At 49.2% G+C, this 23,673-nt stretch overlaps 2 protein-coding genes across 3 annotated transcripts; both read right to left on the bottom strand.

Moving 5' to 3' along the window:
• Positions 1–5,345: 5,345 nt before the first annotated feature.
• On the bottom strand, positions 5,346–9,672 carry HMGN2 (high mobility group nucleosomal binding domain 2). Of its 2 annotated transcripts, none has more exons than XM_056509244.1 (6): positions 8,481–9,672; positions 7,809–7,853; positions 7,403–7,432; positions 6,962–7,012; positions 6,569–6,664; positions 5,346–6,212 (listed from the first exon to the last, which is right to left on the bottom strand). In XM_056509244.1, the coding sequence occupies exons 1-6, from the start codon at positions 8,493–8,495 to the stop codon at positions 6,177–6,179; spliced, it is 273 nt and encodes a 90-aa protein (XP_056365219.1). In that variant the 5' UTR covers positions 8,496–9,672; the 3' UTR covers positions 5,346–6,176. The 2 variants fall into 2 exon arrangements, with proteins under 2 accessions (XP_056365219.1, XP_056365221.1); XM_056509246.1 differs by lacking the exon at positions 8,481–9,672 and adding an exon at positions 8,209–8,279.
• Positions 9,673–10,081: 409 nt separating this feature from the next.
• DHDDS (dehydrodolichyl diphosphate synthase subunit) lies at positions 10,082–20,013 on the bottom strand. Its single transcript, XM_056509242.1, has 9 exons — positions 19,937–20,013; positions 18,996–19,079; positions 18,087–18,203; positions 17,401–17,543; positions 16,661–16,777; positions 16,385–16,486; positions 15,611–15,725; positions 14,445–14,552; positions 10,082–11,782 (listed from the first exon to the last, which is right to left on the bottom strand). Exons 2-9 carry the CDS (start codon positions 19,056–19,058, stop codon positions 11,546–11,548), a joined length of 1,002 nt encoding a protein of 333 aa, XP_056365217.1. The 5' UTR covers positions 19,059–19,079; positions 19,937–20,013; the 3' UTR covers positions 10,082–11,545.
• Between the last annotated feature and the right edge of the window lie 3,660 nt (positions 20,014–23,673).

Below are 23,673 nucleotides of genomic sequence, written 5' to 3'. Positions count from 1 at the left end.
TCACTGCAAATGGGTGGAACCCTGGCCTGCTCATTTCCCTGATCACAGAACAATCACTGCAGGTTTGTTATCTACAGCTACCAGGGCATGGTGACAGAGCCTGTTCAATGGAGACTGAATAAAATGTACCTGTTTTACAGCACATTCAGATGTCCCTGAACCACTTGGGTTCAACATTTGCTACATCTCCCTGCCACAGCATTTACACTTGTGACTGGAAATCTCTGCCTTCTCCTTTTTCCCCAGTAATTCTGGGTGTTTGCCCACTTTATCCAATAAATGCATAAGCCCTTGTCCCAAGCAGGCACTGAGAACTGAATAAGAGGAATGAGTTTGGCTTACCAGGAGCTCACCTTTCCGTTTTGCATCCATTTCAAGGAAGTGTCATGAGGGTGTCAAGTGCTTTCCCTGCAATCTCACCAGCTCTGGGAAGCAGCCACTTCCTTCCCAGCTTTCAACACCATCCTTGGAAAAGATAAACATGGGAAGCATGTGCTGGAGGAGATAACCCAAGGACTGAGGCTTTTGGGAATGGGAAAGGTGAAGGAAAACCAGCAACTGGTGGAACTGCTTCAGCACAACACAGGTCACAGGGGATCATTCTGAGAGTCTTTAATACAGTGCAGGTAAGAGTTGTTGGCTGGCAAAGGGAGCCCAGAGTTTTGCAGCACCAGAAAAATCACTCTGGTTAGACTTTTAAGGAGATTAGCACAGATGTTACAACTCAATTTCCTAAATTTGGCTTGCAGAGCAAAAGCACACACTCAAATACTGGAAGACAAAAGCAAAATGAAATAACGCAAAAAGCACAGGAAACTTTTCAATAACTAAAGTAATATTTCTTTGAACATCACCACTTATGCTGTGATCTCAGGTTGAAGATTCAGCAAGTCTGATATAAGTAGCTTGTGCCAACAAGCCTAGAAGAGACCAGCCTTATAGGCTACCTACTTAAATCTGGGTTTAGGATAAAGTATCCCTTTCCAAGCTGAGGACAGATGAGATGGAGAGTGGCAGCTCTAGTTTTAGGCTCAAACTTTCAGGACATGTGCCACAGCAGCTGCAATAATGGCCTGAGGAGGAAAAGGAATGGTCCAGTGATTCTTAAAATAGAATATGGGAAGCCTAAGTGCAAAGGTTTGATGTAACACGGATAAATTCCTCTGCAATGTCAGCTGTGCCTGTAAAGGGATGAGGAATTGAGCAAGTCTGGATTTTGAGTGAAGTTATAACACAAGCTGGAAAGAGGGGCTTGGGTGAGTGGAGTTTGTCCAACCCTGATCTCTGAAGGTGGCAGAGGGTGGAGGTTGCTGGGGCAGAGCTGCTCCTGCCTTCTGGAAGCAATTAATGCTCATCAGACTGTGACAACCCAGGCTGCAGCCTCCCCAGGTTTGCTGAGCTGCTTTTCCACCTTACCTGCCACTTGTTGGCCTCCCAGCCCCATTCCGTGTTTCCTGGTACCACCGTGTGGCCGCGGGAAGAACAGGCTGCTAATGACACCGTGTTAATGAGCTGAAGAGCCCCGCACAAACCCGGGGTGAGGGTGCCAAACCCAACCTGGCCCTGCCAAGGTGCCTCAGCCAGCTTGCCTCTGAAATCGTGGGTATTTTCTGCAAGAGCAATTCATTCAGGATCAAGGGATTTTTTTCTCTATGGGGCTTGGCAGCACAGAAGTTAACTGGATCATGGTATGGCAGGGAAACCTGGGCACCTCCAACCAGGCTGCAGGGCAGCAAAACCCATCCATCAAACACCCCCAGCACAGCAACAACCTCTGCTATTATCTCCAGTGAGAAGGAAACTATGAGAAAAGCTAATTTAATTGCCCAAGTTTACAACCAGTCCTCGGGCTACACTCAGAACCCCCAATACAGGAATGTTCAGCTCTTGTGCTGAGGTGAGACTGAATTCCACCAAGCACCAAGACACCACTTCATTAGAATAAAAGCAAACAAAATCTGTCTGGGCAATGCTAAAATAGTAATCCAGAGGAAGCAGATTAATATTAATCTAAGACTGCCACATAGATCCACCTCTGCACAGCAACCAACAAACTCCAGAGCAGGGGAGAGCTGCTGCTGCAGGGAAATTTGTTCAAAATCCAAAAGTAACCTCAATGGGATAACTGAGTGAGAAAGAATTAGATCTACGATCAAATCTCTTTAGAAAGGGAAAAGTAGAAATTTCATTTGGGGTTTGTGTGTCCAGCAAAATGCAGAGAATTGTGGTACCTGCTCCAGCCCTGGGCCACCTGCAGCCACCCTGGCACTGCTCCTTCCACCTTCTCCAAGTACTTTCTCCAGGCTGGTTTGCTGTACCTAAGGCAGTGAAGTGTTTTTCTTTGGAGGCTTTAATGCATTTTAAAAGATCTCACATTTAGGAAGTATTCCCTGAAGTTTTTTATTCCTGTTTCTTCTGCCACACCATAGATTCTGGCTCCCTTCGTAATGAGATGGTTAAAATGCTAAAAATAAAAAAGAAAAAGACAAAACAGTTTTTAATAAAGGGCCTTTTAAAAGCCTGATCTTTCACATCAGAAATCTTGTAAAGACAACTTACTAAAGATCTTTATTAGCCTCAATCAACTTTACTCAACCACAGCTCCCCCTGTGCCATCTTCCCATCCCTTACAAATGATGGGCACACTCTGTAAATTGGGAGTTTAACTCAAGCTCCATTTCATCTCCACCAACTGCAGGAGAAGGTGCCATTTCTCAGGAATTATAGTCAGCAATATTAGTCCCTGGGTATGGTATTACCATATCTGGGATGATTTAGGGACAATGAAATCCCTGTGCCATCAAGCTGTGTGATTCTTCTGACACAAATGATCCTGCAACTCAATATCCTCAGGATGCACCCACTGAATTCAGTCCATTTTCCTTCCCTGTTCCCTTTCAGCCCACCGGTGGCAGGGCTCAGGGGTGGGAGCAGGATACTGTTGCTTCTTCCAAACAGAACTGAGCTCTGTGAAGGCAAAAGGAAAACTGCTGCAAGGGGAAAGGATTCTGAAACTCAAAACTGTTAATCCTAGGGAGCTGTACTGGGAGGAGCAGGGCTGTGTGGAGTCCTCCTGACTGCAGTTCACCTGTTCTCATGGTTTTTAGCCCAATCCACTTTCAGTTTAACATAAATCCATGGCTGGGTAAAGGTGGCTCTGTAGGATGTCTGGAAGTGACCACTGGCTGGCAACTTGCTCCCATTAGCTTCTGCTCAGTTTAATTGTCACTGCTTTAGGGGGAGTCCAGAGACTTTGTTGTATAATTGATGAGTAATTTCACTCTTCTTAAAAACTCAGCGAAATCCTGAAGTATTGGCAAAGCAAGGATCCCCTCCAGTATCCACTTCCAGCATCCCAAAGGCTTCAGCCCCATGCAGAACTTGGCCACTCTTTGCAACTTCACCTATTAAGAGGCAAATAAATGACAACAGCACTTTGGGCCCAGGTGGATTGTGCTGAAATTAATAGATGGAGAAACAATTTAGTGGCAGAGCCCTAATATTGCATGGATTTAACCCATACTGGTGCCCAGGTTTCAGGCCTGCTGTGGAGCACAGAACTCATTTGCCATCCTGGTGCCAGTGCTGATGTTCTGGACTCTGGTTGTGATGCTCCCCAAAGCTCCAGCAGGACACAGCCCTGCTGCTGCAGAGCCCACCCAACAGACCAGACTGCTAACTACACCTGGCAGCACCAATCCCATTCCCAACAGATACACAAGAGACAATTTTCCATGTCAAATGATTACAATTTAGCAGGCGTTCTGGCAGGCAGCGATGCAGATTTGTGGTGCCTCTAACCATGAACCAGGCACGGGCTGCAGCTCAGTGCTGCTCCCCAGCTTTAATTTATACAGCTAATTAGTTGGATTTACTGGCTTCAGCATCCCTCAGCCTCTATTTGCTTAAGGAGAAATAGATGAGCCCTGCCTGTTGAGTCAAGCCCAACAGGCCAATAACTCCAGCAGTGCAGGGCACATCCAGTGGGAACCTCAGCTCTGAAAGTATCCATTGCTTTCAGAGGAATCTAGGTGGCAAACATCACTTAAAATCACTATTTTCGTGCTTGGCTGGAGAAAACATCCTGCAAGGAACCACACAGGTCAGCACAGGCTACTGGGGGTAGAAAGATGAAGTTAAGGAGTAACTTCTAAACAAAGAGCAACCCTGAGATCCCCCTTCATTAGCAGCACTTTGTTTAATGACTGGGGGTGAAGAGGTCACCCAGTGACAGACACAAGTGAACATTCCAGCTGGCAACTTGGCCACTTCCAACCTAGTTCCTCTGGAAGTACTTGTTCATTTGTAGATGCCCAGCAAGGTGAGACTCTACAAAAGCAAGGCAGGCTATTTCAAACTTTCTAATTTTAAAAGATTTAATTATTTTCCTTTCCACAGCCACGTCGCGCTGCCCAGCTGCACCAGCAAGTGCTCAGATTTGGTGGCTGTCTCTGGGTGGGGTTTAATAATCATTAAACAAGATTATTCACCATGATTTCTTTTCTGTTAGACATACCAGCTATGGGAACACAGGATGGAGCAGTTCCTAGGGTGCATCCCAAACTGCCTTTTGTGCGTGCAGCCGCTCCTGAGCACTTCCAGCACTCCCAGCATCGGAAATTTCTGCACGTGAAACTCTGCCCTGCTCCTTTTCACTGGATTCCCTCTGAAATCAGCACAGGTTGAAACAGGTCACCGAACTTAATCACAAACAGACACTGAAATCCCAGGGAAAGCCAAGCAGAGATGGAAAAAATATTCCATCTGACAGTTACTGAGGGAGACGTTTACACAGGGGGGTTTGGGTTTGGCTCTGCTCTGGAGTCTAAGTAGCAACTATAAAAACGGTGCATTTTTACCCAAAAAAATCTCGTCTCTTGCTTAGTCACTACCCCAGTCAGATCTGGATTCGATTAGCAGGAGTAACAATATTCAAGTTAAGTGCAGAAATGTAACACATCATCAGTTTTATGGAGCCAGTTCTGGTTTCACTCCCAAGGAAAGCTCACCAGAATTCACTTTTCACTGCAGCAAGATCACTGAATTCCTCCCTGTTTTGTACAGCGCTAAATTTTAGAAAATAAAGATCATTTATCACAGTAGATTCACTTACATGTTCCATTTTCAGCCTCCAAGCAAGGCAAGGCTCTAAAAACCTCCAGCAGTGATCTAGCTTTTAGGCAAGGAAACCTCACTTTTAGGTAAGGGAATCTTGCTTTTCAGGTGTGAATTACAACAATTAATTATCTGAATGAAAACACAAACACAGACATGCACAAAGCAAGTGTTCCTAAACCACATAAAGTGAACTAAAGGCAAGAGAAATTAGAGAGCATTAAGAACAGTCCAAGCCAAACCGTATCCAGCTTTATTAAAGGTACTTTTCATGAACAATCATGGTAATTTTAGGCAGGACATGGGCTACAATCTGCAACATTTTACAACAACTGTCAAACTCCCCTCCCTTTGTGGACTACTAAAATGGAGAAGTTGCTAAAAACCGTAAGAATGTTCAGCTCACACTTGTAGAGGGCAAAGTTTAGAGTGAGGGTGGACACGTTCACATCCGTACGTTGTCTGACAACTGCACAAACCCACCCTGACTTTGAGAGAAAATAAAATTTAAAGGCAGGTTTCTTTATCTGAGGATCCACAATAGAAAAGAGGAAGTGCAGCTCCTTTTTGAGCCAGTGTATCCCGGACTGGACACCAGAAATCCAGAGCATCTGACCGTGGTGTCCCAAAATGCCAGTTCTGCTGTGGTTTGGAGTGATGGGCTCTGGGTGAACAGGGGGACACCAAAGGAGAACTGATGGCATTGGGATTTGGAGCAGGAAACAGCACCTTGGGAGCTTTGATGTTCACTTGGACAGAACTGACACGCAGCACGGGGGAATCCCTTCTTCCTCCCTGCAGGAAGGGCCCTTCTTCCAAAAACTGGGGGACTGGCAAAAGCTTTTCTTATTAAAATTTAGGTTTTGAGAAATAGACTAAGTGACATTTGTCCCCATTGCCCCCCACCCCCCCAGAACACAACAATGAAGCAGTCTGTGTGCTAACAACATAGCTTAAAAAAAAGTAAACCAAAATTCTGCATTGTTATAAAACTTGATAAAAAATAGTATTTCAAACTGTACAGTCACCAGAAGTACACAGTTATCAAAAATTCACAAGTTTTACTTGGCTTCACCAGCACCTTCGGCTTTCTGTGCCTGAAAAGGAAAAGGGGAACAAGTCAACACATTAAAAAAAATGGACACTCATTTTTCTATATAGCAAAGCCCTGAGCAGAACAAATCCTCTCTGGGCTGCAGAGCTCTAATTTTTAATAAAACCAAATTTAACATCTGTGGCACCGTAAAGCACAACTTAGAAGCTGCTTTGTGAACTTTACAGAACAGTAACTTCCATGTGGCAACATCACCTGGCAAACAGACAACTTTAACTCTTTACCAACACCCCCAGCCCTGCTAAGTGTCGCAAGCAATGCTCGTGGCTGCCACAAGCCAAGACCTGTCCCCAGGAGGGAAAGGAATCAATCCTGGTGCATGACAAGCTGCTGGGATACCTGGTCTGTTTTGGCATCTCCATTTTCTGCAGGGTTGTTTCCTTCCTTGCCAGCATCAGCTTTTCCCTTCTTCCCCTTGGGCACCTTCTCACTCTTCTGTAAATGCAAGACAAGATTTGCTGTCAGCTCCCAGCAGCCAGACCCCTGAGTGAGGGGTGCTGGCCCCAAAGAACACAGCACATCAGTGTTCGTTTGTTAGGAATTGACAGCAAGTGTCAAGTCTTTACTTGGGTATTTTTTATGCAAATTCTGTAAAATGTGCAAGTTTCCAGTTCAGCTCCATTTCATCACTGCACAGCTGTTAACCAAAGGTTTGTCAGTTGTTGTTATTATTGCCAGGCAATGCCAAACCTCATCACCCATTTACCTTTGCAAACAGCCCTGACAACTCACCTTTGGAGCTGCTTTTTTAGGTTTGGGCTCTGGCTTTGGAGGAGCTGGCTTCTGCAAGGGAGAGAAAAACTGTGTTAAGAGACTCATGGAAGGGTTTGCCTTGGGAGGACATTAAAGCTCCTCCAGTGCCGCCCCTGTCATGGGCAGGGACACCTCCTACTGTCTTCAAGGCTGTCCCAAACCCTGTCCAACCTGGCCTTGGGCACTGCCAGGCATCCAGGGGCAGCCACAGTTTTAGGAAAGCAAATAAAAACATTTCAAACTGCAGCAGTTATTTGGTTTGTCCATTATTTTACTACTCCCATAGCAACACACAATGGGGCAGGTCCTTAAGGCAGGAACTTAAATTGTCACCTTCAGCTCTGAGCATTTACACACCCAGTGGCCATGAGCAAAACCACCAAGTGTTGTGACATCTCTGGCCAGCAAGAGGATACTCACAGCAGATAACCTCGCTGATCTCCGCTGTGGCTGTTGGAAAAGGAAAACAGCTCTATTGAAATCACATGGAATACCAACTCTCAAAATATCACAAACTTGCTCTCTTCTCAAAGTAGAAAGCCCCAAGAATTTATTTTTATAGTTCTTCAGTTTTTAGTTTTTCCTATGTTCTCAAGAAGCATGAGGCTATGCCACTGAAATTACTAATAATTAATGATAGTTAAGTAGATTTTTCATGGTTAAAAGTAGATTTCTCATGGTTAAAAAACAGTTAAGAGTTTGAAAACTCAGACTCGATTGAGTCCAACCCTCTCCCTTACTCCCCAGTTATTCTGATGACGTTTAACCCCATCTTCCAACGCAAACACTTGATGATCCAACTTTCTCAAAACACTCAACTTCTTACCTCATCCTTAACTTTGGCCTTATCGCCCTTGGTCTCTCCTTCAGCCTGGGCACAGAGACACAGGTTGCAGGGACAAGTGATGGAGAGAATCCCCAGTCCCCAGCCGTTATTTGAACCCCCCCTCCAAATCTCCAGGGGAACATCCCCATCCCACCCTGGCGGGTACCGGCCCCTCCCGCGGGGCCGGGGGGGGATGCCGGGCACAGCCCCGCACGGACACGGCCCAGGCGGGGCCGCCGCCTCCGCGGGCGGTGTGCGGAGTTTGTGCGGGGGCACCGCTGCCCCCTCAGGGCGGGCCCCTCTCCCGCCCCCGCCGTTTTGGCGGCAAAGCTCCGCCGCCGCTTCCCGCCCTTTCCCGCCCCACACCGGCGCTCCCCTCCCCCCCTTCCCCTACACCGACCTCCCGCCAAAACCAACCGGTTCAGACCGGCGGCGACCGCCGGCCCCTCCCGCACCCCCGGCCCCCCTCAGGCCTCGCCGGTAACGGGCCCCGCGCCGCCCCCACCCCCGGTGAGGCCTCGCTCCTCCGTTACCGCCCGAAAGCGGGGAGGGAACGCATAGTCCCGCCCCCACCTCCCACAGGCGGCTCCGTGAGGGGAGCGGGGGGAGGGGGGGGAAGGACACCGTGGGGGGGAAAGGACAGCGGGAATGGGGGGCGGCAGCTGCACGTACCTTTCTCTTCGGCATGGCTCCGTGTGTGTGCGCGCGCGTGTGTGCGTGTGTGTGTGTATGAGTGAGGGAGAGCGGAGCGCGCTGGGCGGCGTGAGGGGGCGGAGGGAGGCGGCGGAGGGAGGGAGGCGGGGGTGAGGGAGCCGGGCGCGCTGGGCGCGGGGGGCGGCGGGCGCTGCGCGGTGGAAGCGGTGCGGGGGAAGCGGTGCGGCGGGGCTCTACCCGGCGGGCTGCGCTGCTCCCGACCCCACTAATTGGAATCGGGTGTTTATAAAGTTTTATATAGAGCCGGACGCGGCCCAACCGGTTCCAGCCGGATCCCCGCCGCCCCGCGCGCCCATTGGCCCGCGGGGGTCACGTGGGGTGGGGCCAAGGCGGGGAGGGAGGGGATGGGGTTTGGGGGGGGGGGCGCGCGGAGGGGGCGGCGCGCGCGCCATTCACCCCCCCCCTTCCGTGCGCGCGCGCGGGAAACCCGCCGGGGTGGGGGAGGAAGGGAAAAAAAAATAATTTAAAAAATAGGGGGGGAAAAGGTGAAAATTTGGGATGTGCAAGGAAAGGGGGACACCACCAGCTCCGCGATCCCGCGCGCAGGTGAGCGGAGCTGTTCGTTCAGCACTCCCCGCGCCCGGAGGGGCTCCCGGGGCGCCAGCGAGAGCCGCGGGCCCTGGGAAAACGGGGAACACGAAGAGCTGGGTCCCAGGGAGGCGGCGGTGCTGCAAGGAGAGAGAAGAATGTTAAAAAGCCATAAAATGACGTTAAATCAATTCACACAGGTGCCTGCCGCTTGTGCCAAGTGACTGAGGAAGTTGGGCTCCTTCCAAGAGGGGACATTCCTCTCACCTGGCACTGCCACAGCCCGGGTGCTACAAATCCAACTCGAGATCTTCCTCACCACCTCGCTGTGCCCCAGACTCTTCACTTTTTAGGTAAACTTCATCCAGAAAAACACCCCAATCTTTCCCCCCTTCCCTGCCCATGTAAACTCAGGCTTTTTCACACCTCAGCTGAACATTTTTCCAGCCAAGCTGATTTCTCCCATATTTAACCCAAAAATATCAATGATGGAGGTTCAGTTCTCACTGACAGAAGCCTGTGGCTCTACTCCCACAGATTCACTCCTCAAACTCTGGAGTTTGCCCAGGTAACTCATCCCTACCCTCTAACAAAGGAAGGCTCACAGGGGAAATAACTGGAATCGAATTTACTGGAATAACTGATGCAGGTGTACTGTACAAAGTCAGGTAACAGGAACCTTTTGCCACTGCTTGAAAGACTCTTCCTCCTCCCCTACTCCAGCAATGCCTTTTATAGAATGGATTAAAACTTTCCATACAAGTATTTTATAAACCAGATCCCTCACTTACCTCACCTGCAACAGGACCAATACTTTGTGGAAAGCCACCACTGTGGCTTTCGTCACCTGTGGAGTCATAACACTATGGAAAAACTTTTTTTTTGGTTGTTCTTAAGGCAAAAATGCATTTCTTGAGTAGGAGAGTCTCATCAGCCTGGCAAAGCAGACTGGAGAGTTTCCATCTCATGGAAAGTACACTGCTTCCATTGTTTCCTGAAACATGGAGAAAATAAAATACAGCAAAAGAAGCTTAAAATCAACAGATGTTAGCACATTTTTATCCAAATTCTGTATGTTACTTACTCAAGAGGTGGTACCTGCACACAGCTTCACTCAGGCAGGCTTTGGGGTGTCAGCAAACTGCTCACACTGTAAAAATAACCTTCAAAACATTCCCAGGCTAACAGGATTCACATGAGGAGTCTGTCACAGATTAAATATTATTATATTAAACCTGGATTCCAGCTTCATCACACCTTAAAATAAGCAGCTCTACATACTTTTAAACATTCAGGTTATTTTTTAAATAGCTTTGGTATGAATATACTTTATTCCCAGTTTGACTACACAGTTTTTCTCTTCACAATCACAGGCCAAGTGCTCAGTGTGCAGCACTTACAAGGCTTTTAAATCTGCATTTTGTGGTTTTCACCTGGAGGCAAGAAGAAACACTTCAAACCCAGCAACAGCTGGCAGTGCCACACATTTTTGCATCAGGAGCAAAAATCAAGACATTTTCAGTTACTTTGATCATGGGGACGGAAACCAGGAGGAATCAGAGACAGAAGCAATCTTGGAAATCAGCTTGTCCATCTCCCTGCCAATGGAAAACTGAGAACAAGTAACACTCCACAGCTGCTCTGGCCCCTCCCTTTAATATCAGCCAAGCAGCCCTTCTGAACAGTTTTGGCTTGGGTCAGAGGTTGTTTTTTGGCTACTGTATTCCTGAATTACACCCACCCTCATTCCCTGGAACTCCCTGAGAGGGTTTGCCATATGGTAGCCATCACCTTGTTTAGCCAATTTCCTTTACTTCCTGAGGAGGTTCATTCCTAACCAATCCTTTTTTCCTGCCTGCTCAAGAGGTCAGTGTGGTCCAATACCAGCACCTTCTGCACCTGGGTTTTCCCCACATACACTGCTCAGGAGAGATCTCAGAACCTGCTGAAGCTTTGGAGCAGCTTTTTCTTTTCTGTACAGCAAGGTTGGGAACCCTTCCTTTGACTCTCTGGAAACCAGGAGTGGATACATCCAACCCAGCCAGAGTCAGGTGGAGAAAACACAAGATGCTGTCCCCGAGGAGGCAGTGACACCAGGAACAATCCTCTTCCTGCAGAAAGCAGAGCTCTCTTGATGGGACAGCAGAGGATATCTCAACAGAAGATTCCCTACTGCAAAGCCAAGGAGAGAATCGGAGCCCAGACTGATTTAACAGGACTGGTTTGGCTGGGCCAGTTCAGGAGGAACCAGAGAACTGGATGGAGGCTCACTGCAGTTAACTTCTTGTCACCAGAACACCTGGCTGGTCAAGGACCCAGCAGGTGCAGGTACCTGTCCCCAGGCAGGGAGGTGACACAGGACGGCTCCACCTTCCTCAGCAGCAGCAGCAGAGCCTGGAGAGTTCCCAGCAGCCATCCCTGCCCCGGGCAGGACGGGAGGTGCTGGAGCAGCCCTGCTCTCTCTGAACTGTGCTCCCCAGAGCCCAGCACCTGTGTCATGCAGACACTGGACACAATCTCTCAAAGAAGTCTGCTCTCTTGTGCTCCAGGGCCTGCAGGAAGCCCTGGATCCTCTCCTCACGCAGAGCTGTGCATTTCTGCAGCAGCGTGCGCCGGCGCCGCGGGTCCCCGAGGCACGAGCTCCCTTCCTGCTGCAGCTTCTTGCTCACGTAAGCCTGGTCCCTCTCCAGCTGCTGCCGCCTCCTCTCCTCCAGGTAGGAGTCTCTGGCCTTCTGGAGTGAAAAGCAGTGAGGGTTAGCCTTCCCAGGCCTCTCAGCTCACCTGTGCTACAGGGCAGACAAGCAGCCTCTGCCTGGCCGTGCCTCTGCAGGGTCACTCAAGGCTGGCTCTGGCTCTGCCTCTTCCACCTTGAGGCAGCCTGGTCACAAAAAATACAGGGATATCCTCCTGGGCCTCCCCTCCAAGACAGGACTCTGCTCAGAGCATTAGCTCCTAGTTAGAACAGCTAAAAGTCAGGAGAGATTGTAGGAAAACCCTCAGGTATTGCAATCAGAGAGGAACAGCTACAGGAGAACCCCACACATGCACAACCTTATGCTCACCAGTGTGATCACAGCATTTTTGATCCTATTCCACTGGCTGCAGAAAAGTTTTAGGGGACTCCAAACCATGACTTAAAGGTCAATTCTTTGAGATGATCCAGTACTGAGCTAATCAGCTTTAAAACAAAAGCAGGAGTAAGTTCAGCATTCCCAAATTTCTGTGATCTAAGTGTACTGGCTCGAGACACAGCAGAAGAAAGGCAAAGGCAGAAGCCATCCTTGTCTACCCTTCAAGTATTTGAAATATTTTGTGGTAGAACATCACTTTTAGATTTCTTCTTATTGCACATGTCCTGGCCTGCAGCTTCCAACAGCAAAAACACATCAGCAGGCAGGAATATTAAGGTTCTATTTTTAAAAACTGGTCACTGTGACATAAACTGACACACACACACTTGGGAAATGCTGGTCTTTCAAACAAGTAAAAAGAATAATTAAGGAGAGCCTGACTCACTCATCCCCACACTTTTCCTGAACCCAAGGCAGCTATGGCTCTGCAAATTAGCTTTTGTTGTGCTGGGAATGTGAACAGAAATATCCCCAGCAAACCCAGTGAATGGATGCACTCCAAGGCTGATTTGAACTGCAAGGACCATCAGCCTGTTGAGCAGAATTTTCCACCCTCAAAGTGCAATTCTGTTTATTGCCCAGAAAGACTCAGCTCAGCACTGCAGGGGCAGCTGCCCAGCCAACACCTGCATTCCTTCCTGAGCTCCACCAGGTACCAAAAGCAAGGTCTAGCTGATCCTGGGACTCCTGCTGAGCAACAGGCTGGGAAATAAAATGGCCGCCATTAAAAGTGATGCTGTTTGAGCTGCTGTAAAACATCCTGGCTCCTCAGCAAGTCCCCCCCAGCCCCAGCCCTTCCACCAAGAGAATTTGCTTCATGAGCTCTTTTGGATTTCAAGATCACCTATTTTAAATTTAGAAAGGCCAGCTCCTAAATCGCAGCTCCTCTGAGGGAAAAGCCCTCCCTTTGCACAATTGTGAGGGTTCCCTGGGGCAGCCTCAGACACTGTAAAGTGGCTCTTACAGGGAGAAAACTGACCAGAGAACAAATGTGGACAATGAGAAACCTTGATAATAGCATGGCATGAACACATCCAGCCACCAACCAGAACTAAGAAAAGATGAGAATAGCTGGGAACAGAAGCTGCATTTGTTGCCTGTCAGAAACCAGCACCAGGAGCAAAGTCAGAACAGTGACCTTACTGTTCCAGACAGAGGCCAAGCTCATGGCAATGACAAACACTACTGCCTTTTTTGCTTCCCTCTTCATGCAGAAGGTGAACTGCCATTAGTTGTGCTAATACAATGAATTGCTGGTAGGAAAAGGGCAGGCTTGGGCCAGAAATAGGAACAAAAGAGGTTAAGGACCGTGGAGAGTTTGGATGCTGCCAGACTGGCTGCATTTGATTAAATTCAGCCATAACCACAACTGGCTATAATCTCTTTGACAACTCTCAGGGGTGACCATGGTCCCTCAAGGTAGAAAAGGGCAACGTAAAGCCTGTCTTTAAAAAGAGGACCCAAATAATTAAGGAACAGACACATTCAGCAGCAAGATCTAGTGGAGATTAAGAGCTGCCACACTGAGGTGCTTCTGCCAGTCACAGCTGCTGTCCCCCACATTTCTCCATCAACAGTTCCAGCTCCCACACTTGTTTTGCTTAAAAATAGCCAAACTACTATCTCACTACTGAAGTGGCCAGCTGTACCAGAATCAGGTCACGGAGAGCTGACAGCAACAGGTCTAGAAGGAGAGGAACAATGTCAGTGAGCAATAGGAACAATCCCTTCAGCAGGTACATGTGGACCAGCAGAAAGAGGACATTTGTCCACAGACTCACAGCTCAGGCAGCCTCCTTTCAGCTCCCAGAAAGGAAACTCTAAACCCACTTGTTACAATCCCTAAAAACAACAGTGGGGTTAGAGGAAGAGCTGTGAGTACTCCCTGCTTGCTCCAGTGTGCTCACAGCACTGCTGAATTGTTTGAGTTGAACTGACAGATTTCACCCTGCAGCAGACCAGGAGTGCTCACTTGGACTGTGAGGTCTGGGACAGATGCTCCAGCTGGTGGAATGAGCCATGAGGAACAGAGACAGTGCTGACTGGATATTTTTTGGTCTTGCTGAAAGCAGAGGAGTCTGGCCACACACCAAGATGTTGTAGCAAGCCACAGGGGTACAGCAGGAGAAACATATGAGCTGCTACTGAAACAAGACCTTAACTAACAACCACTGCTCCCACTCTGCAGCCTCTCACCTGATCTGCAGCTGCTGTGCAGGTAACACATGGGGTTGGGATTTCCACTTCCCCAAGGCTCCCTTACCTGCAAAGCACTGTGGTTCATCTGGAACTGAAGGATAGCTTCACACAAGTTCCAAAAGGAATATTCTGGCCACAAGACTGATTGAAACACCAGGCATGAATGGGATGTCTGCAGAAAGCAAGATCAACAATTTAATCATTGATAAAAAAATAAAAAGTCATTAAGATGTAACTGTTGGGCAAACTATGCCACTTTGCCCACAAAGGTTTTACCTATGCTGTGTTATCAGATTCTACTTAAAGTGAGGTAAAAAACAGCTAGGAGAGTCTGAAATTGCACAGTGTAGAGTCCTTCTAATTAGCTTTTAATGCTAGGACACCAGCATCCACTCCTGCAAAGGCATCAGCAGAATCCTTTCCAATGCTGTGTTGGTCTTCAGAGAGGTATTTTTAATAGCTTAAGCATCACAGACTTATAAAAAACCTAAAATAGCAACACTGGGGTACCAAAGGCTAAGGGAATAACAGTTGAACTGAGGATCAGGACATGACATTTAAGCCATTCTTCAAATGACATCTCCTGATATTCCTTACTGCCCACTCATGGCATTTAAACTGCTTAATGAAGCCAAGAGTTGTGGTGCACTGAAGATATCCTTGAGCTGGATGATGAAAGATTTCAAGTCAAAACCTATTTTTGCCACCAAGTGCCTCACAGTTTCAGGTAAATATGTTCCTGTGATGACTGCTAAAACAATCCAACACTTAACAGGACTTTCCTCTACCACAAGTGTTATTTCATAGAATCAACAACCACCCAGGGTATAGGTGTGCCCAAAACCAGGGGAGGAGAGGGGATGCCTTGGTAGGTAAGCACAGCTCAGGCCAGACAACTTCTGAGAACTAGCCAATTAAATAATTTGGAATGGGAATGTTTGATGTGGTTGCCTAAAGGCAGTTGGGTTTTGGCACTCCACTCAACTCTTCTCTACAAACAAGTAATTATCTAAAGGTGAGGAGAGAAGCAAAAGGATGAGAATTCATGATTTCAGGCAAACACAGATCTGCAAGAAACAGATTGCTCAGAGGTGCCCCAGCAGTCAGTCCATCCTGGAAGGTAGCTAACCCCAGCAGGAGGAGTTTCAGAGTTTGCACCTGGAGTCAGTGGAAGACCAGCACTCTCTGAGGTAAAGATGGAACACGCCAAGGAGAAAACAAAGACTTTACCTGCCAGAGCAGGAAATCACTGAGGCGAACCTCTCCAGAGGTTCTGATCAGCAGATCTGGGTCAGGGGAGTTGTTGGTGTACAGACACTTATCCAGCAGGGATTCAGACACGTCACTGGAAAAGACACACAGTTTATTACACCCCCTTCCTAACCTGCTGGATGTGGCACACACCAGAATTAAGGGGTTTTATGGAAACTCAGGGGCCGCAAATTAAAACTGGGTGGTGGAGCTGAAGCACAGACAGCCATCAGCTTCCTTCTGACAGACACTTCTGTCTGCTCTACAGGCTATTCCAAGTGCTATTTCAGCCCCCAGAGCATCCCACTCCATGCTCTTTGAAACATAACACAGTGGTGGAAGCAGACTGTGAGGGCTTCCATCTGGAGCAGGGAGCAGAGTGAAACTATTCCTTCTCCTTCAGGGTGGAGGAACAGTACAGCATTCATGATTCATCTGTTGTTTGACCTCATAGCTAAGACTGTCAGCCAAGCAGCCAATTGTTGTGGCATAAAATCTGCCTTCACATTTAAACTAACTTAAGACACAGACCTAATTTCTCTACTGTCTTGGTTGTGTATCTATCACCATAGTAACTGAAATAATAAAAGCCAAACATTGCATAGTAACTTTAAGTCATTTGTTCCAGTCACACTGGTTTAATGAGATCTATTTAAAAGCCACTTGGCTTCTGAGAGGTTTCTCATGCAGTGTGAGTGGTGAGACAGGCAGGATTCATCCAAAAGCCTCACACAGAAAGCCAGGAGTTATTACCTGGGTTCCAGCAGTCCTTGTTCCACCCCCCAGGCCATCTCCCTGACAGCATTGCTGATCTCATGCCTCGATGTGTATGCAAAGCAAACATTCAGAAAGCACCTGCAAAGAGGAAAGGATGTGAAAGGTTCATCCTGGGAAGGTCCAGCAGATGACAGTGATGTGTGCTTGTAGGACCACAAAGAAAAAAGAGGTGTAGCATGTCTGACAAGTCCCAGCCCTCATGAAAAGGAGGAAGATGTGAGCTATCAGCTCCTTAAACTGAGTGTCACTCACTTGTTGTAGTTCCTGGTTGCCAGCACAGCTTGGGCAATCAGCTCCTGGATATCCACGGGCAGCAGGGGCAGGTCCCCCAGGACACGGATGCACACCCCGTGCTTCTTCAGGTTCTCCCTGCACCCAACCAGAGTGGGGACCACAGAAAACACATCAGTCTCCACTGCACAAGTGCCAACATCCACCCACAGCTTCAGTAAAACTGGGAACTGGAGAAAGGCAAAACCACCAAATGGTTTTCAGGTGTGCAAAACTGGCTGAGATTTGAACACCCCAAACCATTCCATAAAGGCACAGTGGTCATTCCCCACACCAGTTCCTGAGTACAGACATAACCAAAGGACCAGGAAATGAACACAGATCAGCATCCCTACCTCTGGAAGCTTTAAATACAACCCTAGGCTCTGGGCACCTCTAAAAGAACCAAAAATTAAGACAAAGCTTTGATATTTCATGAACGCAACATCTGGCACGCTGTGTTTCTGATTGTGCTGTGTTTATCTCCAAGCTGTCCTGGCCCCCATGGTTTGGATGGCACAGCTGTCCCAAATCAGGGAGAGTGTAGTGTGCATACACAGAGCTCTACACCCCACCCAGGCAGGCACAGCCCCTCCAATCTCTGACTGGAGGTGAGGAAGGCTCTCCTCCTCACTTAATCCATTCTCCCAGCTTGTAACATCCCTGCAACTCATGTCCTGCTCCAGTTCCACCCTGTGGGACACAGACTTGGGGACTCTTACTGCTCCTCCAGGAGGCGGCTGAACTTCTGTCTGGCCAGGTCCATGAGCCCATCCACCTCCTCCTTGGAGCGTTTGAAGTTCTCAATGCTGAAGGCATAAACTGTCACCTCCCGAATGCCCAGGTTCAAGCACCACCGCAGTGTCTGCAAGAAGAAAAAATGTAACAATCGGGTCAGCAAGTCACAACTTTTCCATGTAAAACCTTCCTGTGGTTCCCCACCAGGCCAGGGCTGCATCAAAAGAAATAACTGTCAAAAAAATGAAGCCCCTAGATGTGAATTTCAGATTCACTCTAAAGAACAGAAGGAAAGTATCACTACCTGAGAATGAGAATCCATCACAGGGGACTCATCCAGCCAGGAAAAGCACAACTGGTATGTAAATTATATAATACTGTACCTTCCAAAACCTTTTCAAAGAAAGTCAACCTGTTCACAGAAATAAAAGCCTTGAGATCTGGAAGGCAGGTATTTTAATTGAGTGCATAATAGAATAAAAAACAGCTGAAAAGAATGACTCTGCAAGATACCACAGAGAGGGAGGAGCTGAAGTTGTGAATCCTGATGATGAACATCAGCTCCAAGCACAAGCCTGGCTCCAGTGAAGAGAAGGAACACAGGATGCCAGCCCAGCAGCAAACCCAGCTCAAACCTCCACCCCACAAAGGCACAAAACATCCTCCCCACCTGCGCCAGCTTATCAAAGCCTTGGGAATGTCCCTGCTGTCTCTCCACGTGACACTTCTGGGCGTAGCGGCGATTGCCATCCATGATGAAGGCCACGTGCTTGGGCATGGGACCTGCCTGGGAAACAGGGAGCAGCACAGGAGAGCAGCAGGTGAGCAGGGCTGTGCACCACAGAGAGCTCAGCACTGTCCCAGCAGTGCTCCAGGAGTGCAGTGCCATCCCCCTGCAGGAAACCTGCAGCTTCCATGAGCAGGGTGCTCCTCTCCTCTCTGCCAAGCCCAGTTTAGGGGCTCCAAAGAAACAGCTCAGTGCTGACAATTGTCTAAGCTGAAAAGCAGCTTTGCTCTCCCCATTTCTCTCTCCACAAAGAGCTGCAGTGCTCAGGAGCTCTCAGTCCCTGCAGCCATGGAGGAGGGCACACAGGGGTTTATGCTGGATTTTTTATTTCAGAGCTCAAGAACCTTTTCACAGACAAAAAGAGAAGGTCATAAGGACTTCCCCCACAAAGAGGAGTGTTGCCTCCCATTGACCTCACAAGGTCAGCACCATCAGTCTCAAGGAGAGAATTTTCCTGGAACTGGTCAGTTTTTGTTCTAATATTCAGTTTCATTCCTTAAATTTCCAACCTGAGCATCTCTGTTCCCTTCCTCCTTCCCACGCCCTTCTTTCATCAGCAACGGCACAATTCCTTTTTGGCAAGCACTGCCTGCAGCCTTGCTCATTTGCAAGGCTAAGCCTAAGTAATCTCCCACCCTGGGATGCAGTTTAGGGATGCACATCCAGTGCCAGCACTAAATGTACCCTTGCCAACAATGCTCCCTTTCCAGAGCACTGCAGCCACAGAGACATTTCCACCCTGAAGAACCTGCCAGCCCTTCACCACAAAATCCACCCAAATCCATCCCTTACCTTAATGATGTTGGCACAGAACCTCTCTATGATGGTCAGCTCGCCCTCTCTGATCCACGACATTTTTTACCCAGAGCTCCTTTCCTTTTTCAAAGGGAAGATGAAAATAAAGGGGTTAAAGGTGATTGTTTGAGCCCAAAGAAAACAAACCACCTGGGAAAAAGCAGCTCTGACTTGCTGCTCTGGAGCCCTTTCCATTGTCTGTGGGAGTCCTTTGACAAGCAGGCAGTGGGGAAGCTCAGAAACAGGCTCTGGCATTTTCCAGCTGTGTCATCAGAGTAGATTCTGCATCCCTGAGTCCTCCAGCCTGCAGGACTGGCTCGTACAGCCCCACGGTCTGGGTGCCACCAGCACAAACAGCCCAGACCCAACGCCTGGATTTCATCCCAGCATCCAGGGGCAGCACCAGATCGAATTACACTGCCCAGCCCGTTCTCCGTGCGGGTTTTCTTTGCCTCCTCCCTCGGGCAGGGATCCCTACCCATAACTGCAGCCACAGAACACTAAGGCAAGGAACTGCTGGACCTTGAGCTGCTCTTCCAGCTCCTCAGGCTCCCCTGGCACGGCTCGGGCTGAGCACACCCACCGCTGGCTACTAAAGGGCAGATAACGGCAAGCAGCGCCCCACACGCGGTGTGACACCGGCACCACAAACAACGACCTTCACACGGGGCTGCGAGCCCGGGCACGGCGGGGAGGTTCCAGCCCCGGGACCCCGTCCCGTCTCCGCGGAGACCCACAGCCGCACCCCGCGGTTACCCCGCAGCCCCCCGCGGCGTCCCTTAGGCCTCCGCCGGCTCCGTGAGGGGAGGGACGCGGCTACCAGCGGGAGAGACATGGTGGAGAGACACACACAGCGCCCGCCGTTCGCCCCGGTAAGCCCAGGTTCGCGCCGGTTCTGCCCCCCGGTCAGTCCCGGCCCCGGTTCTCCCGCCCGGTACCTGCCCCGGCGGCGCCGCCTCAGCCTCCGCCGGAGGGTGACGTACCCTTCCGCTTACGTCACACGGCGGCGCCCGGGGGGCAGCGCGCGGCGTTGGGGGCGGGGCCGCGCATGCGCGGGGAACCTGAGGGGAGAGCGGCGGGAGCTCCGTGAGGGGAAAGTGGTGAGGGGCGGGATTTTGGGAATGGCTTCAAAGGGACACAGGGCACGGATAGATTGGCAATGTGATATAGGTTATAATGTGATTCGTGTAAAGTTATACAATAATGTAGAATAAGCAATGTTTGTGTGAATAAAATAATAAACTTGAAAACCAAAAGCTGCAGAAGGAGGAACAGGGATTGCTTCTGCCAACCACAGTTGAAGAGCTCGGATTACCAAGATAATAGACGCAGCCCCGGCGTAGATAGCCCTTTCAGGAGCTGTCCGGGGAACACCCAAACCATGACAGCCCGATAAGCACCCAGGACCAAAATAAATTAAATAAAATACATCTGAATGCCAGTTTCCAGTAAACCAAGACCTGCAAGTTACATCTCAATACCATCTTCCTAAAACCAGAACCAGCCTTCATCAGAATTCATCGTCTCCCAGGATATAATATATATAGTTTTGTATATATATATATATATATATATATATATATATATATATAGATAAATCGATATATAGATATATAGATATATAGATATATAGTTTTGGGGCACTTTTTGGGATGTTGTTCCCAACACAACCCCCTTTCCTGGCACCCCCCATTTGGGGTCTGGTCTCCTCAAAACAAAATAACCACGCACAGAACATCACCAGCAGCCATTGCCCATGGTCTTTATTATTTTTTTTTCCAGAAAATAAAAAAAAAAAAAAACCAAACCAACAAACCCACGTTTTACATAGTTGGTACAAAAACAAAAATAAAATGAACAGAGGGGGGAAACCTGCAGCAGCAGGAGCTGAGGATGTTGCTGCAGGGACTGCAGGAAATGTCTTTGGGAATGTGAGTAACTCCCCCTGAGCCCCACAAACACACAGGCACCCCAGGATCCCTCCCTCCCTCCCACTCCATCAAACTTCACGGCTTTGACACGAACGCTTTGGTTGCTAGCAGTAAACATGGAATAAACACGGATTACATTCTTCCGTCTCCTCGTGGAGATTTTTGGGACTCAAGGCTTTCGCCCCAGGGCAGACACCCCTCGTGAGGGGCATCTTTGTTTTATTTGTCATACATTCAAACACTCCCGTGTCCCAGCAGGACCCTGAGTGCGCCCCATCCTCCCCGGCTGTCCCCTCATGCATAGTGCCCGTGGGCAGGGTGGGCCGTGATGCAGCAATCGAGTTAATTATTGTCAGCACAAGGGAAGAGCCACAATGGCCAAGGCGAGGAGATGCGAATCAATCCCATCTCCTCCAGTGTGGCTTCCCACCACAGATAAAAATCCCTGTTTTCTTAGCTCCCCGGGGGAAAGCTGAGTGATTCCCTGTTTGCTTCAGCCCAGGACAGGGATGGTTACAGAGCTCCCAGCTGGCAGCTCTGTGTGGGAGAGCAGATCCATCTCCCTGCTCCCTAACCTATTTGATGCTTTGGATATTTTATTTTTTTTTTCCTTTTTTTCTTTTTTTTTTTCCTCTTATTTTTGTAAACAATAATCAAGGAGAATACTGAGAGAAAGTGAAAAGGTTTACAGAGGTATTTACACACACACTAAGACATCTGGCAGAGAAATCACCAAACCATTAAAGTGGGAGCAGTGGGGGAAAGTCCTACAGGATTCTTGAGGACAGACAGGGATGAAGGGGCAGAAACAGGGTTGAGGGGGCAGAGACAGGGATTGAGGGGACAGGGACAGAGATGAGGGGACAGGGATGAGGGGCAGGGACAAGGATGAGAGGATACATACAAAGATTAGGGAGCAGAAACAGGGATGAGGGAATAGATACAGGGATTAAGGGGGAAGAGACAGGGATGAGGGGACAAGGACAGGGATGAGGGGGACAGGGGTGAGGGGATACAGACACAGGGATGAGATGACAAGGACAGGGATGGGGGGACAAGGACAGGGATGGGGGATACAGACACAGGGATTGAGGGGATACAGACACAGGGATGGAGGGGATACAGACACAGGGATGGAGGGGATACAGACACAGGGATGGAGGGGATACAGACACAGGGATGGAGGGGATACAGACACAGGGATGGGGGGATACAGACACAGGGATGGAGGGGATACAGACACAGGGATGGAGGGGATACAGACACAGGGATTAGGGGCAGATACAGGGATGGGGGGCAGCAGTTTCCCTGGCACGGCCCAGGTGCTGGGGGGAGGCCAAGAGCCACCCCCCAAGGCTCTATTGCATTTACCCCGTCATACTAAAGCTGTTTTCCTGAAGCAGTTTTGTACAGACCCCGTTGCTAGTCAAGAACTAAAAGTCCTTCCCCCCTCTCCCAAGAAGACACCACCACCTCACCCTAAACTACTGGAGCAGGGCAGGGAGCAGCTGGGGCCGCTCAATGCCCACCTTCTGGGGGCCACCAGGCTCCAGCAGCCCCAGTGAGTCCCCCCAGAGTCCCCCAGCCCTGGGGATGGAGTGGGTGCTCCTGTCTGATCCAGCCCTGCCCCACATCTAAACCTATTGCTACTAAAAACCAGCAGGAAATGTGCCAGATTCCTCCCTGGGATGGCTCCAGGCACCCCCTGGGCTGCAAGAGGAGTGTTCATACCCCAAAACCTGGGATCCAGAGTTCCTCCAGCCATGGTGAGGGAAGCCAGGAAGAAGAAAAAGATGGGGCAGTTGCAGCTCCCTCGGGCTTAGAGCTGGGTCCCCCATCCCAGGAGGTCGTGGACAGCCAGCCCTGAGCTCGAGGGTGAGGAAGGTCAGGGATTGAGGGTAGCCCTGCCTCCAACACTGCCTGGTCACTGTCTGCTCTTCCTCTGTCCCCTGGATGGGGCTGGGACCCCCATCCTGACCCCAGCCTGCTGGGAGCCTGTGTGACATCCCAGCCCATGGCAGGCACGGGGTGCACTGCAGTGTTCCCTTCAGGTGCCAGAGGAAACAGGAGACAGAAACAGGACATTCCTCAAAAGCCACCAGGCTGGGAGAAATTCAGGAGCTGGGGGAGCCAGCACAGGCTCCAGCCCCTGTTCCCTGCCCATGGCACTGCCTGGCTTCTCCATCCCCACACACGGATCCACAGACCCAAATGCCTCCATCAGTGCATGGGGAAGGGAAAGAGACCGTTAAAATACAGTTCAAAAGAAAACAAACCCCAAACACACCAAAAAACACATTGGGAAAGCTCGACAACATGTCAGCCCACCTAGCAAACATCCAGTGAGGTAGATCTACCCTTCCAATACAAACTTCATAATTTCTTTGTGCTGTTAGAAAAAACCCTCCTCTCTGTCCAGCACTGGGCTACAGAGGCATTTTATCCCTGAGATTGCTCGAATACCTGAGAATAAGTTGCAGGAATTATGTCCTTTCTCTCCTTTTTTCTTTTTTTTTCCCTTTTCTTTTCTTAAAGATTAAAATATACAAAAATACAAACCCAGAATATTTATATTAAAAACAAAAAAAAAAAGAAAAAGAAAAAAAAAGAACGACAAACCCAAAACAAAGACAAACAAACCCAAAGATACGTCATTCACGCACGTCCTAGTGCAGCTTTCACTTGGCCTTGGCTTTGGGGGGGCTCCCCGGGAGAAAGGGGGGGTCCACCGGGGCCAATAAATA

Source organism: Oenanthe melanoleuca, chromosome 23, assembly GCF_029582105.1.
Source record: "Oenanthe melanoleuca isolate GR-GAL-2019-014 chromosome 23, OMel1.0, whole genome shotgun sequence".
Classification (NCBI taxonomy): Eukaryota; Metazoa; Chordata; class Aves; order Passeriformes; family Muscicapidae; genus Oenanthe; species Oenanthe melanoleuca.
Note: the sequence above shows the minus strand (reverse complement) of the source record. Positions and strands in the feature narration are given on the sequence as shown.